Source organism: Phalangium opilio, unplaced genomic scaffold (genome assembly GCF_054372755.1).
Source record: "Phalangium opilio isolate 3A_F unplaced genomic scaffold, DU_Popi_V2 ptg000113l_1, whole genome shotgun sequence".
NCBI lineage: Eukaryota > Metazoa > Arthropoda > Arachnida > Opiliones > Phalangiidae > Phalangium > Phalangium opilio.
In genome coordinates this window covers 7,494,408-7,510,483 of record NW_028324209.1, presented here as the reverse complement: position 1 = coordinate 7,510,483, position 16,076 = coordinate 7,494,408, and the positions used below count along the sequence as shown (strand labels likewise).

At 38.1% G+C, this 16,076-nt stretch overlaps 2 protein-coding genes and 1 long non-coding RNA gene across 3 annotated transcripts; 2 read left to right on the top strand and 1 right to left on the bottom strand.

The window, feature by feature from the left end:
• Positions 1-206: 206 nt before the first annotated feature.
• On the top strand, positions 207-9,605 carry pod1 (coronin). Its single transcript, XM_089852845.1, has 21 exons — positions 207-793; positions 1,315-1,483; positions 1,988-2,084; positions 2,148-2,228; positions 2,296-2,366; positions 2,474-2,791; positions 2,875-2,961; positions 3,049-3,131; positions 3,219-3,273; positions 4,037-4,094; positions 5,715-5,860; positions 5,935-6,336; positions 6,399-6,648; positions 6,714-6,889; positions 6,961-7,069; positions 7,144-7,564; positions 7,630-7,978; positions 8,046-8,181; positions 8,256-8,410; positions 8,483-8,569; positions 9,197-9,605. Exons 2-21 carry the CDS (start codon positions 1,418-1,420, stop codon positions 9,221-9,223), a joined length of 3,174 nt encoding a protein of 1,057 aa, XP_089708971.1. The 5' UTR covers positions 207-793; positions 1,315-1,417; the 3' UTR covers positions 9,224-9,605.
• Positions 9,443-10,992, bottom strand: Ufm1 (Ubiquitin-fold modifier 1). The gene is made up of 5 exons (XM_089852846.1): positions 10,854-10,992; positions 10,704-10,760; positions 10,392-10,449; positions 9,775-9,847; positions 9,443-9,718 (listed from the first exon to the last, which is right to left on the bottom strand). Coding segments are annotated over exons 1-5 (267 nt in total). The 5' UTR covers positions 10,856-10,992; the 3' UTR covers positions 9,443-9,641.
• On the top strand, positions 10,928-14,438 carry LOC149623661 (uncharacterized). The gene is made up of 3 exons (XR_016374818.1): positions 10,928-11,062; positions 11,253-13,384; positions 13,525-14,438. It is a non-coding gene; the product is annotated as an uncharacterized LOC149623661 (long non-coding RNA).
• The last annotated feature ends 1,638 nt before the right edge of the window (positions 14,439-16,076 follow it).

The following is a 16,076-nucleotide window of genomic DNA, read 5'->3' as shown; positions in this document are numbered from 1 at the left end:
GCGTTGTCGAGTGCGTGATCGAGTGGGCTATGACTAAAGTTTTGTAGCATATTGGCTATTGTACTTGACTAGGGTCTATACTCTAGAATGAGTCTCTTGAACTTGTCGTCAGCCTAGAGCCCAAGACGATAGTCAGTACTAGTTCTCAGTAGTCGTATTAGGCAGTAGTGTCACATTACAGGACACACATTACAGGATTTTGATCCTAAGGGAGTTTTCGTACTCTAGCTTACTGATGTAGCCACCGAAATTATGTAAAACGCAATAAGGATAGTTCAGAAAAGGATGAAGAACTTCAAATATCATTTGACATGTTGATTGATATTTAGTGGCAACTAGTCGCAAAATTGTAATAAGAAATAAAAGTTAACTGTTTTTGATTTTGATACGCTACTTTTTCCTACAGTGAAAAATTCAAAATCAATTAGAACTTTCAGCTTCTTTACTTTTGTGTCTTTACGCGCTTCTTATTCTCACCAATTTAGAAATTTTATAATGGGACCAGTAAAAAAATAATTAATGCAAGGGTCACTGGTCCCAAGGACCAGTTTAATAATTCCAACATGAGGGGTCACTGGTCCCGAGGACCACTAACAAAATCCACCTTATTTCCAACCCTGATCACAACGCAGTTGAATGAATGCGCTGATCTGTGTACGCATCCATACAAGCTTAGTAGCTAGCTAACTAGCCTACTGAGTACTGACTAGCTTCGGCTGTAATTTATGGATTAGGCTTAGGCTTAGGCGTGGGAGGTGTTGTTCATTGACGGAAGATAGAAGATTGTGTCAGTGTGAGTATCATCCCATTTATGTTTTATTGTGGTTAGTGTTTATGCACGTTCAACTTTGTGTTGTTTATACGCGTTTGAATTTGAAAGAAATCGATTTTGTTGTTATTAGCGTATACCTATAACTTTAAAAGCAAATTACAAAAGCATTTGACAGTACAGGCCTTGGCTTCAACCCTGGTCCACCCTCCCTGTTTAGGCTGTGGTTATGAGTCATTGTATGAGACATAACTTTAATGAGCTTCAGGTAGAAACTAGTTAAAGTTAATTGTCTGTAGAACTATTTTGTATGGAAATTTATTCATAATTGACGTAATGCCAGTATGCTAGGTTTGTAGTTGCCATATTTAACATTGTTGTAGGACCCCACCTTAAGGTTGGACATTTTTGGTGTTGAAGTCATTCCTGGATTGTAATTAGTTCAAACAGTAGCGTTGAAATTAATCAGCCATATCCCCGAGGCGTTAAATCATCTGGGGGGAAATTGAAATGCGAATTTTACGGAAAACATTTTTTGTTTCTAGAAATCTCTAAGATTGCGCTATAGAACTTTCATGAAAAGAGTTCATCTTTCTACTTTGTTAACTCTATCAAATTCCATATCATCACCCACCTGTCATTACCAGTATGTCATACAGGTTTAAAGCTTCCAAATATAAAAACGCTACTCCTAAAGTTCCAAAGAAGGTAGAGGCAAGTATCCTAACTTTTTGCACCTCGTACATTTATATCTGTTTAAAGACAAGAACACTACCCAATATCATTCATTATTAATGTCTCGGAATTTGATAATAAGCGGGAATATTTCAAGTTCATCATTTATTCTTAGAGGCTGATCTAATCTTTGGTGATGGTGTCTATTTTGTTTTTACGAGTGATTCCTCTTAATTTCAGGAAAATAGGCTATGTCAATTTGGAAGCCTTATAAAATACTTAAGAATTATAATTAGAACATATTCTACAGTAACACGTGATGATTTAATAACAAAAAAAACAAATTGCTTGTTGACATTTAGAGCACTATCTTTCAAATTGTATCCGAGACAGTGTTTCAAAGAGTCAGATATCAGACAAAAATTCCAACTTAGCTTATATGTTTTTGCTACGTTAATTTTGTTGGAAGTTTGCCAGAAATCTTGACTTTTGAAGTACTGTCCCCCCTGTTAGTTAAAATTTTGGTTTGTGAAATTATTCCAGGGATGGATACTTGATGTGAGTGTTGGATCACCGCAATGTTTTGGGAACAACATAAAGGCCAGTGCTGCCTTTATGGCTTTCAGCACCGATACAAGAGGTGAGATTGTGTGTAAAAGTGGTGAAAGAATCCTCTATTCTTATCAAACATCTTTTTCTTTAGGTGGTGGAAGCCTGGCAGTTCTTTCCCTAGATGATGCCGGCAGAAAAAATAAGGCCATGCCTCTCTTGCACGCGCATGCTGGTGAGTATGATTGGCTAGAAAATTATATTGGTATAACATTATTGGCTAAGGATTTTTTTTCTTTCAGAAACTATATCGGATTTTGACTTTTCACCATTTGATGATGGATTACTAGCTACTGGTTCTCAAGATAGATATGTAAGGGTTTGGTAGCAATTATTTGCTTTTTGGTTCATGTAAATATTTACATGATTGTGTAATTGGATCCGCTTTAACATTGATAGCTAACTATTTGGTGTATTTAGGTTAAACTATGGCGTATTCGTAGCGGCAATGGAGTGAATGTGGAACATCCTTCCAATCCGGAACTAGTTCTGCCTCCGTGCCAAAGTCGAATTGAAAGCGTTTTATTTCACCCCTCGGTTGACTCTGTTCTCGCTACCGCGCACGGTGGAAACATTTCTTTATGGGACTTGGTGCAAAATGAACAATTTTCGGGTCATTCTTGTCACGAGGATGTAGTTCAGAGTCTTTCTTTTAAAGCCGATGGCTCTCTAATTGCCAGTTCAGGAAGAGATAGAAACCTAAATATCTATGATCCCCGAAGTAGCAAAATAGCTCATGTGAGTATACTTTTGTTAGTCACCTGTTTAGGTTATGTAGCGATCCTCTTAAACTTCTTCTGACAATTAAATGACCCTAACAGGAAACTAAAGGACACGCTAATCATAGAGATTCGCGAATTCTTTGGCTTGGTGATACGGATACAATTTTAACTACCGGATTTGGAACAGTAAGGATTAAATCATCTAAAAACGCGATACCCCGCCCTAAGTGCAGGTCCCCTTTTAAATTTAATTTATATTCTTAACTATTCAAGAGTCGAGAAAGAGAAGCGTGTTTTTGGGATACTCGTAAATTTAATTACCCAATTAGTACCATAACTGGAGAGTGCTCCCTTGGGTAAGGTTAAAACTCTTAATTATTCTTGCGATTTTAGACGTTAATGAATTAGGAACTCGGTTGAAAAATCTACTTTTTTCTCTTCAGGGTACTTATTCCTCTTTATGATCCTGACACTAAAATGCTCTTTTTAGCAGCGAAGGTGAGTATCCAACGTAAAATCTTTTGGAGAGGGAGGGAGGGAGGGGGGTGTTTGTAAGTACTTGGTTACCTCGATTAAGATTTAATTGTTGTTAAATTATTAGAGAAGTCGTTATTGGATTATTTATTAAAATAAAATTAGTATTTTAATTGAATCCTGACCCTCTGATATACTTTGAACCAAAATTGGTTCATTTAAGCTAAATGCCATTTACGAAAGAAATTTTTCTTTTAAGATTATTGCTTTTTCTTAGCATATAAGTAGTACCAGAAGTATATAATACTTCTCTTCGAGAGAAGTGTACCACAAAGCGGGGTAAGTGTAACGTCACTCTTCCCAACATCGGATCATTTAGAGCAAGGTTACTTAACCGAATCACATACACGATAAATAGTTCCCTCATCATTACTCTATTAGCGTTTAAATATTTGGCAAGACGCATGCGCTTGTGCATTTTGTCCCACGTCAAGACGAGGTTTGTGGGATGATTGCTGGGGATTTATTACCAAACATTTATAGAATTGACCCCACGGTGCGATGCCCATTTGTAATTTGATGAGCGGGAAAGCAAACTAAAAGGGTGAGCTTGGGAAGAATGACGTTACATAACTAAAGCATTAAGAGAATACAGAGTGTCATCCTTCTTCTATTATCCCCTTCTGGTAGTACTTGTTAATCTTTCTGTCTGCGCAATAGCAATATCATCTTAATCTTTTTGCGCTTCTCATCTCAACACCTATCAATCTCAATTTCTATCTTTCAGGCAGATACTACAGTGTGCTACTTTGAAGTTGTAGATAATGATCCCTTTTATAGTGAAGGTAAATATTTGTGTTTTGAGGCAAAAAAAAAAAAAAAAAAATCCAACCAGACATAATGCGTAATTGTTTTGCCAGTTGGTTTTCATTGCGAGCAAAATGTTTTTCTTAATTTGCTCTTTTCACGTGTATAAGTTGATATTGTTTCGGTTTGCAATATTTACTTCAAAAGTAAAAGTCCACAATAATAATAATAACAAGGGCAATAATAATTTTGCAATACTCCGTGTGGTGGTTCTAACTAAGGTTTTACAGCATCCAATAACAATTTAAGGCTACGCAGTATCTCGCATTCACTTTAAAGTTAGGAAAAGAGCGGCATAAACATGAGAAATGTCCGCCCAATTCAATACGCGCGGGATACAGTGTCCACGCCACTATAAGGTACCCCTTTCTAGCTTAGCTTACAAAGAAAATGAACACAATCAGAAAGAAAACCTTAATTGCATTAACAAATTTCAAAATTTTTTTGTGGCAAAAAACAAAATCCATTAACTTGCTGGTCTATTGACGGTGTCCCATATGTCTATATAATTTCGAAAGCAACCTCACTATGACCAGGAGTTCATAATAACCCCCCTTCGGGGGGGAAGTACGAAACTAGTTAAAAAGCCCGTAACAACAAAGTTTCGCCGTAAAGCTCAGCGGATTTATACATCGCTTAACTCCCAAAGAAATAGTTACCCCACGCGCATTAATTTCCCATATTCCGGTTTAGCACTATTTTTATCTTGTGATTTTGGGACTCGGGAGCGAAAATGGCTCGCGAGTCGCGTCTGTCGGCGCGGTCAGCCGCGGTGTACATTAAGCCTTGGCTAAGAAGTTGGCTTTGCGATGGTTTCTAGTTTTCTACAAAACATTTAAACGATAGTCATTAATGTTTTCTTGTGATATGTGTGAGAATTCCGTGGTTAAATTAAAACGGTATGGACAAATTGATTCCCAGTATCTTTAATATAAGAATTCCATCGTGTTTCTACGTCCACATACTCGCCATTTTTCTTAACGACGGAGATCCCAGGCTCCCAGCCAAGTTTTGGAACGAAAACCAAGGAGTATAGATACTACTACAATCTACTGTAAAGTTGTATGTCCATCAACAGGCTAGTCCTTTGTATGCGCAACGACAAAATCTTGTTGTTCGCGATTTTTACCATTAGCTCTATGGCAAGTTTCGTACTTCCCCCCGAAGGGGGGTTATTATGAACTCCTGCTATGACTAATCGTGATATATACTCATATAGGACTATCAAAACACGCGATGTCTTTATATCTAGGACAAGTTTAAAAATGATTCTATACTTATACAAACTCTTATATTTTTCACAACTTGTAGAACCCTAACTTCATAGTGAACTTCAAAACCGTCCTTGTGATATTAAACTATCAAAGCTGTCACCTTTATTACCATTCCCTATAGGCGATTCCAATGTCCATGGAATCGTGTACACTGCCTTTTCGCGTGCATCACACTAAATAACTAACTGGGTATCAGCGCGTAACTCCGTTTGTTAATGCATAACCACGCGGAGTAAAAATTCAAGTGTGGACTTTTCTCTGAAGAAACGAAAAAATTGTAACCTGTTTTGGAAGATTGAACAATATTTCTTAACTATTTTTCAGCTACTAGGTTCACTGGCGAAGTCCAGGTGAAAGGCATTGCTATGGTTCCAAAAAGAGCTATGCAAGTCATGACGGGAGAAGTTAACAGAGTTTTGCTTCTGGGGTCTGATTGTGTTGTGCCAATAAAGTACACAGTTCCGCGAAAGGTATTAGATATAGAAAGGCCGTCTTCTTTTTTTTTTTTACAGCTAATGGTATTGTGTTTTTAACCATTTTCTAGTCATATAGAGATTTCCATAGTGACCTCTTTCCTGATACAAGAGGTGCCGAGCCTTCCATGACTTTTAAGGACTGGATGAACGGGAAAAATGCTCCGGTGCAAAGAATTTCTTTAGATCCAATGAGAAGGCCTCCTGGTGGTTTACTCAAATTTGATCGGGTGCTTGGTTCTGACGTTGAGGAACAAAAGCCGGCTCCAGTTACTACTCGACAAAGATCCGGTTCAGGACCGTTAAACCTAAACTCGAACCAACAACAAAACATTCAGAAACCTCAAATTCCTTCACCTTCAATGCTCAGACGAAGTCAACATTCCATTAGTCGAGATTGGGAAGAAATGAACGCTTCTGACAATGAAACTAATAATTCCACGCCAGGTTCAAAACCATTTAAACCACCAAAGGTTAGTTTCTCTTTACAGAAATGTTTCTGTTAAGAGTAAAATTTCATCGTAACGTTTGTTAGCCATCACTGGGACCTAAACCGTATAGTCCACCTTTAAAAAGTGGCATTTCTAATGGTGATAACCAAGCGAATAGCAACGCGAATAATAAAAATTGGACGGATGAAAAGGACCCGGAAGTTGTAAAAGCTCCCAGTTCCCCCACTGTAGTTTTAAGAAGAACTGGACAACCTGTTGCGGATAATTTTACACCCGCAGAGGCTGCACCAGCTCCCGCGGCGTCAAATATGCCTAGAAGAAGTAGATTTTCGGGTAAATTAGGTTACAAAAGCCGCAAAAAAATTTAATACAACCATAATTTTGTTATGGTTTTCCAGTTAGGGTTACTAAATTCCGTCATCTTAATGGTGAATTGGGACGCAAGGAAACTCATATTACAAACCTCAGTAAGCTTAGTAAAGCTGTGCCTGGGGAATGTGATGTTATGCATATTAATCACCTAAGGGCGGCCATGCCCCTGGCTGGAGAGGGTGGACATCTTGCTGTGATTGAAGTAATTATACCGTTTCTCTTATTGTAACGGAGATTTAGAATGTGTTCTGATCGACGCTTCCACGTGTTAAGCTTTCCAAAAGAGGACGTATGCAATCTGGAGTAGTTCCTAGTATTATATGCGGTGCTACCATCATGGATTTTGCTTGGGATCCTTTTGATTTGACTCGATTGGCTGTCTGTGAGTTTGAAATCATTTTTTATCATTGTTTCGTTCATATTTGATTTAGCGTTTGGTATAAATTATCAATACAGCTTTGGATGATGGAACTGTCCAAATATGGCACGTTCCCGATTCAGGATTAACGCAAAGCGTAACGGAACCCTCAGCGGTGCTCAAAGGTCACGTGGAAAAAGTGCAAATTGTCAAGTTTAATACCGCTGCGAAGGATATATTAGCGTCAGCGTCATACGATTTAACAGTCAGGGTGTGGGATTTGACGACGAATGAACTCAAAATATTGCTCAATGGACATACGGATCAAATATTTAGCTTGGCTTGGAGTCCTGAAGGGAGGTTTTTGGCCACTGTTTGTAAAGATCAGAAACTTAGAGTGTATGACCCAAGATCTTCGGTTAATCCAATTAAAGAAGGGCCTGGCCCTCAAGGTAGCAGGGGCGCCAGATGTGTCTGGGTCATGAATGGAACTCATTTAGTCACAACTGGTTTTAGTAGGTAAGTAAAAAATTCTTTTCTTTACTCTTCACGCGCGTCTTTGGGCTTATAACATTTATTTTCAGAGTTTCTGAGCGGTTAATTAGTCTGTACGACCTGAAAGACCTTTCAGCTGCCATTGCGACTGAGGGATTGGATGTCAGTCCCTCAATTCTCGTTCCATTTTACGACGAAGATAGCTCTACACTTTTTCTAACTGGGAGAGGCGATTCCACCGTGTTTGCTTTTGAAGTGGCTAAAGATGGCTCTTGTTTCCATCCACTTTCACATTATAAGTGTCAAGGGGGTCCGCATCAAGCCGTTTCCTTCTTACCTAAAAACGCGTGCGACGTTGCGAGGGTTGAATTTGCCAGATCATTTAGGTTAACACCCAACAGTATAGAACCCCTGGCCTTTTGCGTACCACGATTGAGGGTAGAGAACTTTGGTTCATATTTTTCAAGCCTATCTTAACGGTACAGAGAATCCTTTCATTTTACAGAAAGAATTTTTCCAAGATGATTTATTCCCTGATACTCGCGTTACTTGGGAACCGACTTTCACTTCCTCCGAATGGTTGAACCAGGTTTCGCGCGAAGTTAAGAGGGTTAGTTTGAAACCCGATGGAATGCCATTATGTAAGTTTAATTTATCAAGATGCGACTGAAGAAACGCCGCGTCAACTTGATGAACTCGCGCGGGTCTGTTTTAGTGTCAGAAGCTCCTAGCACCAATAAAACGTCTAAAGGCGCTGGTAAGACGGATCAGTCCCAAGGAGGGAAAGATGTTAGGATACAGTTTGAGGGGGATGTCATGTTAGAAAGCTCCTTAGCATTCTTACAAGGGACCAAACAAAAGGAAGAGAGGGTATATATTAGATATATTTAAAGATATTGTTTAATGAAAAGTGAATTAAATTAAATCTGGTACTGTATTTAGATAATTCAAGCAATGACTGACAAACTCAATTATGAGGGACAAAGTTTGCCCCAGGACTCGTGCGAGGGAGTTGATCCAAATGAATGGGTAAGTATTATCAAAAGTGGATGAGAGGAAAAGTATGAAAATGGCCAAAAGTCGCGAGTCATCAGAGTTTCGCCGTAGTTGACCGTTTTTTTGGCGTAGCTATACTGGGCCTGTTTACTCCCTTAAAATAGGTCTTGTGTTAATTCGCGGTTACGCGGTTACCGTCGTCTGCTATTGTGTATGCTAGAACTTCCTCGATTTGTGTTTGTAGTCAGGACAGAGTAGCTGGTAATGTTTTAAAAGGTATTTGAAGGTATAATATGGATTTAAGTAAGGTTATCGAAGTAATAGAAGAGCACATAAAACTAGATACGTTTAAAACAAATCTCGGTAATTTAGCTATAGCGCGAGCAGCTTGCATCGTGATGCGCGTGATCGAGTGGGCTATGGTTAAACCAAGGAGCATAAATGTCTGAACTACTTTCAGTTGCGAGTTTGCAAGTCCATCAGTCACTAGTAAACTAAATAGTTATTGGCAAAACTTTGATGTCCGCGTTTTTTAACACAGGCTCTATGGCCATTGTCATACTTTCCCTCTCATCCACATTTGGTATTATTAACTTTCCCCGTGTCGCCGTCTACATTTTCTTTCTACTAACCATTCTATAATATATTTCAAAAACATAGGATGAAGATGGTAGTCAAAAAAAATAAAGCCTAACAATTTGGGATGCATAATTTATAAAACCTAGCTTTTTGGAAAATATTTCACGTGATTTATTTTTACTCATAGATGTTACTCGCGTCTTCTAATTAAGGCACAATCAAATATTCCATTCAACCACCCCGTATGTTTGTGCTTGTTTTGTTTGTTTTTTTTTTTTAAATAATTTTTTTATCGTGTAATACAGCGAACCAAATAAGAGGGCCAAATTTTTGTTAAGTTTTCATTTATTATTACGTGTTTATATTACCACTATACAAAATATAACATTTTTTCAAATTATTTTACGCAATGGAACAAAAATGATGCTATTTAAATGTCATATAACCAAAATTTAATAATAAAAAAAAATCTTTCAGACATGTATAATAAGTTCATTACACGCCAATTTTAATTAAACCACTTTATTTATTCATTTAGCAACTTCCCAACTCTGTCCCTCGGTATTAATCGAAGTTCAGATCCATGTTTTAAGAAGACATCTCCTACATAAAATTTATTTTTAGTGTTAGAAGTTTTTGTGTCAACCGGAATTTATTACCCGCGGTTTGAGCGGGGTTTATTCCTATTCCGTCATCGGTAATAATGGCGCTCGTTGCTGGTGGAACTTTAAACTAAAAGGTTGGTAGATACAATGTTAAAGCATTAACGATAACCCTTAAAAGGGAATATAACCTCCATTTCTCTCTTGTACCGTAATAACGTTCAAATATTTTTAACAAGCTATACACTAGGGTATGCTTTATAGAGTTGTACTGAGAGGGGAGGAGCTACAGGGATGTGACGTCAAAATTGTTTGGTCTGAGTTGACCACTTCCAATATGGTGGCCAAACCCAAAGTAAGAGATAGGGGGGGGGGGTGTGACGTCACACGAAAGTTCGTGGTAGCAGACTATAGAGTTATATCGGTTACGGGGAGGGTGACATTAAACTCCGCCCATTCGCCATTTTGGCGGCAGAATTTCCACCAGAAGGTGACGCCATCTGTTGGCTTGTTAATTTCATTGGCTGAAAAACCAATAACGTCTCACCCCCCTCAGCAAATATTACTCTATTGGCAGGCAAAGGGGAGGGGCTTATATCTAAAAGAATGCCTTGGAGGTTACACTTCCCTTTACACATAATGCAACTGTTTTTCATGTGTAATGGCAATTATACTTCTTCAGCAGCAAATTTTAACACAGCTGTAAATGGAGTAACTTCCGGCACACTTAATCTAAAAAAAAAAAAAACATGCAAATTTTTGGATTTTACAAATGTTTGAGGGTTAAATAATGTGAAGTCTTTGAGAAAGCTTGGAAAACGTTCTAGAGATGGGCAAATTAGCTGCTAATGTTTTTGTACTAGTTAGCAAGCGGGAAGCGTGTCATTTGGCCCATGTCTGCTTCATTGCATTGATAAAAATCTGTTTTATTAGAAACATTTTGAAGCCTTCCAAACAGTTCAAAGACTATAATTAGTCTATCTTACACTTTATATGGTAATTTGGGATCTGAAGTTAAAGTTATCTTGAACGTCACTTTTGACCTATAAGCGTGTAAGAAGCAACAATGTAATTAATAACTGTTAAAGATTGAGGATGTTTTTGTAAAATCCACAAATTTTCTGGTAAAAACTTACATTTTTATTACTATAATTTAATAAACACAAAATTCCTTTTAGGTCGTCGCGGCGTGCTAACTTAGCATACGGTCAAAAGTCTTGCCTGATTGTTTCAAGTTTTAACTTAAGCTGTCGAATGCTGACCAAGGCCTACTTTCAGAGTGCTAGGTGGCAATGCCGTGGCAATGGATCGCGTCGTCTGCTTACTAAATCAGTCTTGCGTCATAGTAAGTTGGACTAGCAAATATTTTCTCTGGAGAGTCTGGAACTCTGGATATGTAAAGCAGTAACGAAGCAACATTCAGATTGATCCGTAGTATTTTCCATGGAGTTATTTTCTAGAGTTAGAACAAAAGTTCCTTTGGCAAAAATGAATTAATCTATTTTTGTCTCTCTAATATTGCTCCATGGTTGCAGATTGCTAGCAGCCATTATGGAAAACGGCATAAGCCTCTTCATTGTAAGGGAAAGACAGGGGGGGGTAAAACATTGCCTTCCATCTCGCATTTCGGCGCCTGCGCTCTAGGCGCTTTGGGCCCAGACTCCCAGAGAGTGCGCAGAGACGACTAACCCCTTGTACCTCATACTACTGCGACCCCTTTTATACATCGAAGAGGCTTATTAACTTCTACAACATGAAATTTGCATGCTGTTGCTTAAAAAAATCAAATATACACAAGTAACTCGTTAAAAAAAAAAAAAGATTTAAAATAATTACTTTATTTCGTAAAAAACCTAATAATTTTGAAAAGAAAACCATGTAAATTTAAAAAAACAATTACAAGAACTCTCGTCTAACTTCCATTGTCTTTTGAAAATAAAACAGTGAAAATTTAAAAAAGACAATTATAAGAACTCTCCTTTAACTTAAATTGTCTTTTGGTTTCCTGAAGCAACAGCTTTTTAGAACTTCAGTCCCTTTTACTGGGTCAGCAGCATTTGATAATCCGCGTATTGGATATGGCATTGGCCTTAAGCTTTTATCAACACTCGGTGGACTTCTAATACCGCTTCTTGATGAGGAAGAAGATGATCCAGAACAATGCGATCTGGAGTCTCTTTCCGAAGAGCTTTGTTTGAGCAGATCATGGCTGGATAGAGCTAGACCGAAATCTTCTTTCATCCAACTTTTGGGACTGAGGTAAGGAGTGGGACTGGACGGTGAAGTTGGTTTAGAGCTTGTACCATTTATTGGTGCTGTTGATTTTTTAATTATGTATGTATGGTGGGTTTTATTTAAGACACTACTGGCTATGTTTTTGCGCGTTTCAGATGATGATTCAGTCAAAAGAGATATTAATCTGGACATCTGAGTTTCTAATGTCTCAAGACGATTTTCATAATCCGCGGAAATGGGTTTATCAAATACATTATGAGCAAAAAGTTTAGCTTTACAAGGTGGACAAAAAATAAAGACTGATGATAGCTCCTCTTTTAAAACTTCATAAGCTTCTGAGTTAATAGGGTCAATAAAACATACACAATGAATGTCTTCGAAACAACCGTGGCATGTTAAATAACGTTCGTCATCTCCAAGAATTTTCAAACACTGTGGGCATGGTTTTTTCACTTTTGCCGACACTTCTTGAATATCTTGCCATTGACTTTGCGCCATTCCTCGTAGAAATTATTATTATATAGTCCTAGGCTAAATCAAGAAAAATTATCTGACTACATATATTTTTAAATGGAGTACTTATAAACAATAGTCGACTTTTCTCCTTATTTTCCAAGGTCTCAACTTTTAAGACGCACAATTCCCGCCAAATTCACTCGTGCGCGTAACAAGAAAAACGCCATTTTGATTTTGGTCGGTTTATCCAAAGAGAATATAAGGGAGGAGTGGAAGCTCCCCCGCTCCACAAGCGTAAATAGTTATGTCTCGCTTAAATTATACTAGCGGCAAGGCCAGCGGTACGAGGGAGTTTCCGGCTCAATAGCGCCACCTACGATACCATTTAATGTCTCAAACGGAAATGCCTCGGTACTGCGCATTGAAGATGCGCGGTAGAAAAGCGAGACAAGTTTTGCCCCTCTTTCCACTCCTCCCCTATACTCTCTTTGGTAAGACGGTCAGTGGGCACAGCATACTTGATCACGCCAACGCCGCCTATATTAATATAGGCGCCGGGGCGGCGTTGATCACGCAGTTTACGTCCATGCGCTAGTGATCGAGTAGGCTGTTCAAGTCATAGATATAGTAAAACTATAAAGGGTCTAGATCCACTTCGCTGGCTTAGGCTTAACGAAAAAAACGTGGAAGGGGCAACGAGCAGACAGCCGCTATTTTCTGGGGGTAGCCGTATAAAACGCCATCTATCGGGAACTTTCGAAACTAAATTAAGGGATGAGCTTAGAGTAGTGGCACTCTATGTTAACCCCCTATAGGGCATAATAAGTCAAACCCTCGGAGATGCCATTACTCCATTTTATACGAGCTAAGAGCAGAAAAACGTATTTTACAAATTTTACACCTGTAAAATCGTTTAAAAAACACTTGGAACTTGTATTTCTACTTACTTTCGAGGAAATACCACCGTTTTCTGAAGGTAAGAGTCTTTTTTTATACATTTATTAGTAATAAAAACATTTAAGGCGAGCTAAGCCTTGGTCATGGCCATAATGTAGATTGATTTGCACATAGAGAAAAGAGGCTGTACTTTTGTGACTTGGAAAATTTATTTTTTAGGTTTTTCGAACATTTCTATGGCAAAATGAGGTAGGCCTAGGAGACTAATGAAATATTTAGAGGATAATTTTGGAAGCAAGGTATCATTGATGAATTGGTTGTCTTTCACTATCATCAAGATTTCGATGTTATCGGGTGGCACAAATACTGCCCAAAAGCATACGGGTACGTTACACACGAAAAGCTGACCCTGAATCTGATGATAGACGTTCCAGTTCATCCGTTTCTTCGTCAATGTAAAGGTAAAAGTTACCCGAAGCTGCTTTTCCTCTGATAGTTTCTTTATTCTTGAAAATAGTGTAAGGGCATTTCTCCACTAAGTACAGCTGGTCCTCAACCAGTATAAGGCGATCGGGGCTTGCCCCAAGGAAGCAAAATTGTGGATTAACAATCAAACCCACAGAGGTGTGACACTGGGTATTGACAGAAATACATTCATGTATTTCTGGTATTGATGTGTTGCCTGAATATTTGAAAAAGCAGCGGGTTCATGCTTCAATCCATGATCAAAGGACAACGCTCCCATTTCTTCTAATGCTTCAGATTGTTGCTCGAGAGTCAAATTACGGAGAGTCAGTTTAGGGATAATTTCATCGGTTACATTAATTTGATCTCCAAATTAGGATGGAATCGCGAACCGTACGGTTTGAGCGCTCTACGTAGTCTCTTTCCAGTGGTGGGAAAGAAATCTGATTTTGTAAAATGTTTTGAACAAATCCGTAAACTGGAGATATCAATGGACAGAGGTCCTACAGCTGTTGTTATAGAATTAATCCACTTCTTTCTAGTGGCAGTCTCTTTCGGAAAGTTGTGGTAAGAAAGAAAACGTTCTTTACACCTACAGTTTGAACGCAGCAAACATGAGTTGAAGCCATGATTGTTACATAAATAAGTAAATAAAAACGTTTATGTTATATTTTGTTTTATGCCTTTAAATATAGAGACACACACTTAACAAAGTTTGTTATGGTGGGCACCATTATCGACTCTTATTTTAAGAATATGTAACAGTTTAATGTCCGGATATTTAAATATCAGTACCTTAAAACGTTGCTAACGTTTTTTTAACATGATAAAATAACGTTTTTCAACGCTGAAAACAACGCTAATCACTAATCTGCCGTGTTTTACAAGACCAAGGCTTAGCTCGCCTTAAATGTTTTTATTACTAATAAATGTATAAAAAAAGACTCTTACCGTCAGAAAACGGTGGTATTTCCTCGAAAGTAAGTAGAAATACAAGTTCCAGGTGTTTTTTAAACGATTTTACAGGTGTAAAATTTATAAAATACGTTTTTCTGCTCTTAGCTCGTATAAAATGGAGTAATGGCATCTCCGAGGGTTTGACTTATTATGCCCTATAGGGGGTTAACATAGAGTGCCACTACTCTAAGCTCATCCCTTAATTTAGTTTCGAAAGTTCCCGATAGATGGCGTTTTATACGGCTACCCCCAGAAAATAGCGGCTGTCTGCTCGTTGCCCCTTCCACGTCGACCTCCCATTGAATTGTGTATCTACCCTTTTAACATATCTATGGTTCAAGTACATAATCGGCAGAGAAAATCGTCCATGGTCTATGGAGAAAATAGCACTGAAATAGAAGACCAACCGAGCAGAGAACGCTGGAAACGAAAGGCATTGAAAGGTCTTTCTTGCAGGAACTTCTATTCCAACATGGAGATTATTATCTGTAATTTTCATTAAATTTGAATGATAATTAACTTAATTAAAAGCAAAATAAATCTTCGCCTTCGTTGTGTCGTTACCGAGGGGACCGTCATTACGCGTCAGAGCGTACGGGATTTGAAATCCCTATCGATTTTGATGATTTCAATGATTTAAGAATGATTTGGAGCCGATTTTCACCATTTTACGATGATTTCGGTGCGATTAATGTGATTTAAGGATATGGAAGAGATTTGAATGATTTGTACGATCATAAGTTTATAAGATGTGTTCCATAAGTATGTCACTCCCTATACTTCGTAATGGTAATGCCAGAGGCTTAATGAGAGCTAGTTCAATAACGACGTGAGAATTGACTATACCCGGTTTTGCAGTCCATCCTCCTATTTAAACCTTTGACAGCGCCTCGCACCAGGCGTCGCTTTACGAGAATCTATGACGTTTCGCCTACGTCACTTCATGACAAGCTCTCATTAACGAGTGGCACACTTATGGAACATATCTTATATACTTATGGTACGATTTGCTTGTGATTTGAATGATTTGGTATTGATTTGATAGTGATTTTAATCGTTTGATTTATTTGATGATTTCTTGATTTGACTGCTTTATATAGTAATTTCACTGACTTTTTATAGTGATTTGAATGATTTACTAGCGATTTCACTGATTTTTATAGTGATTTCAATGATTTGATTGATTTCATAGCGATTTTTGTGATTTTCTAGATTAAGAAAGTGATTTACGTGATTTGAATGATTTGAAAACCTAGGTGTATGAGATTTGAAGGAGTGACGGCCCCCTCGCATTCCCAATACACTGAATCGGACAGACAAACTTCGCTTCGGTTGACTCTCATTGGTAC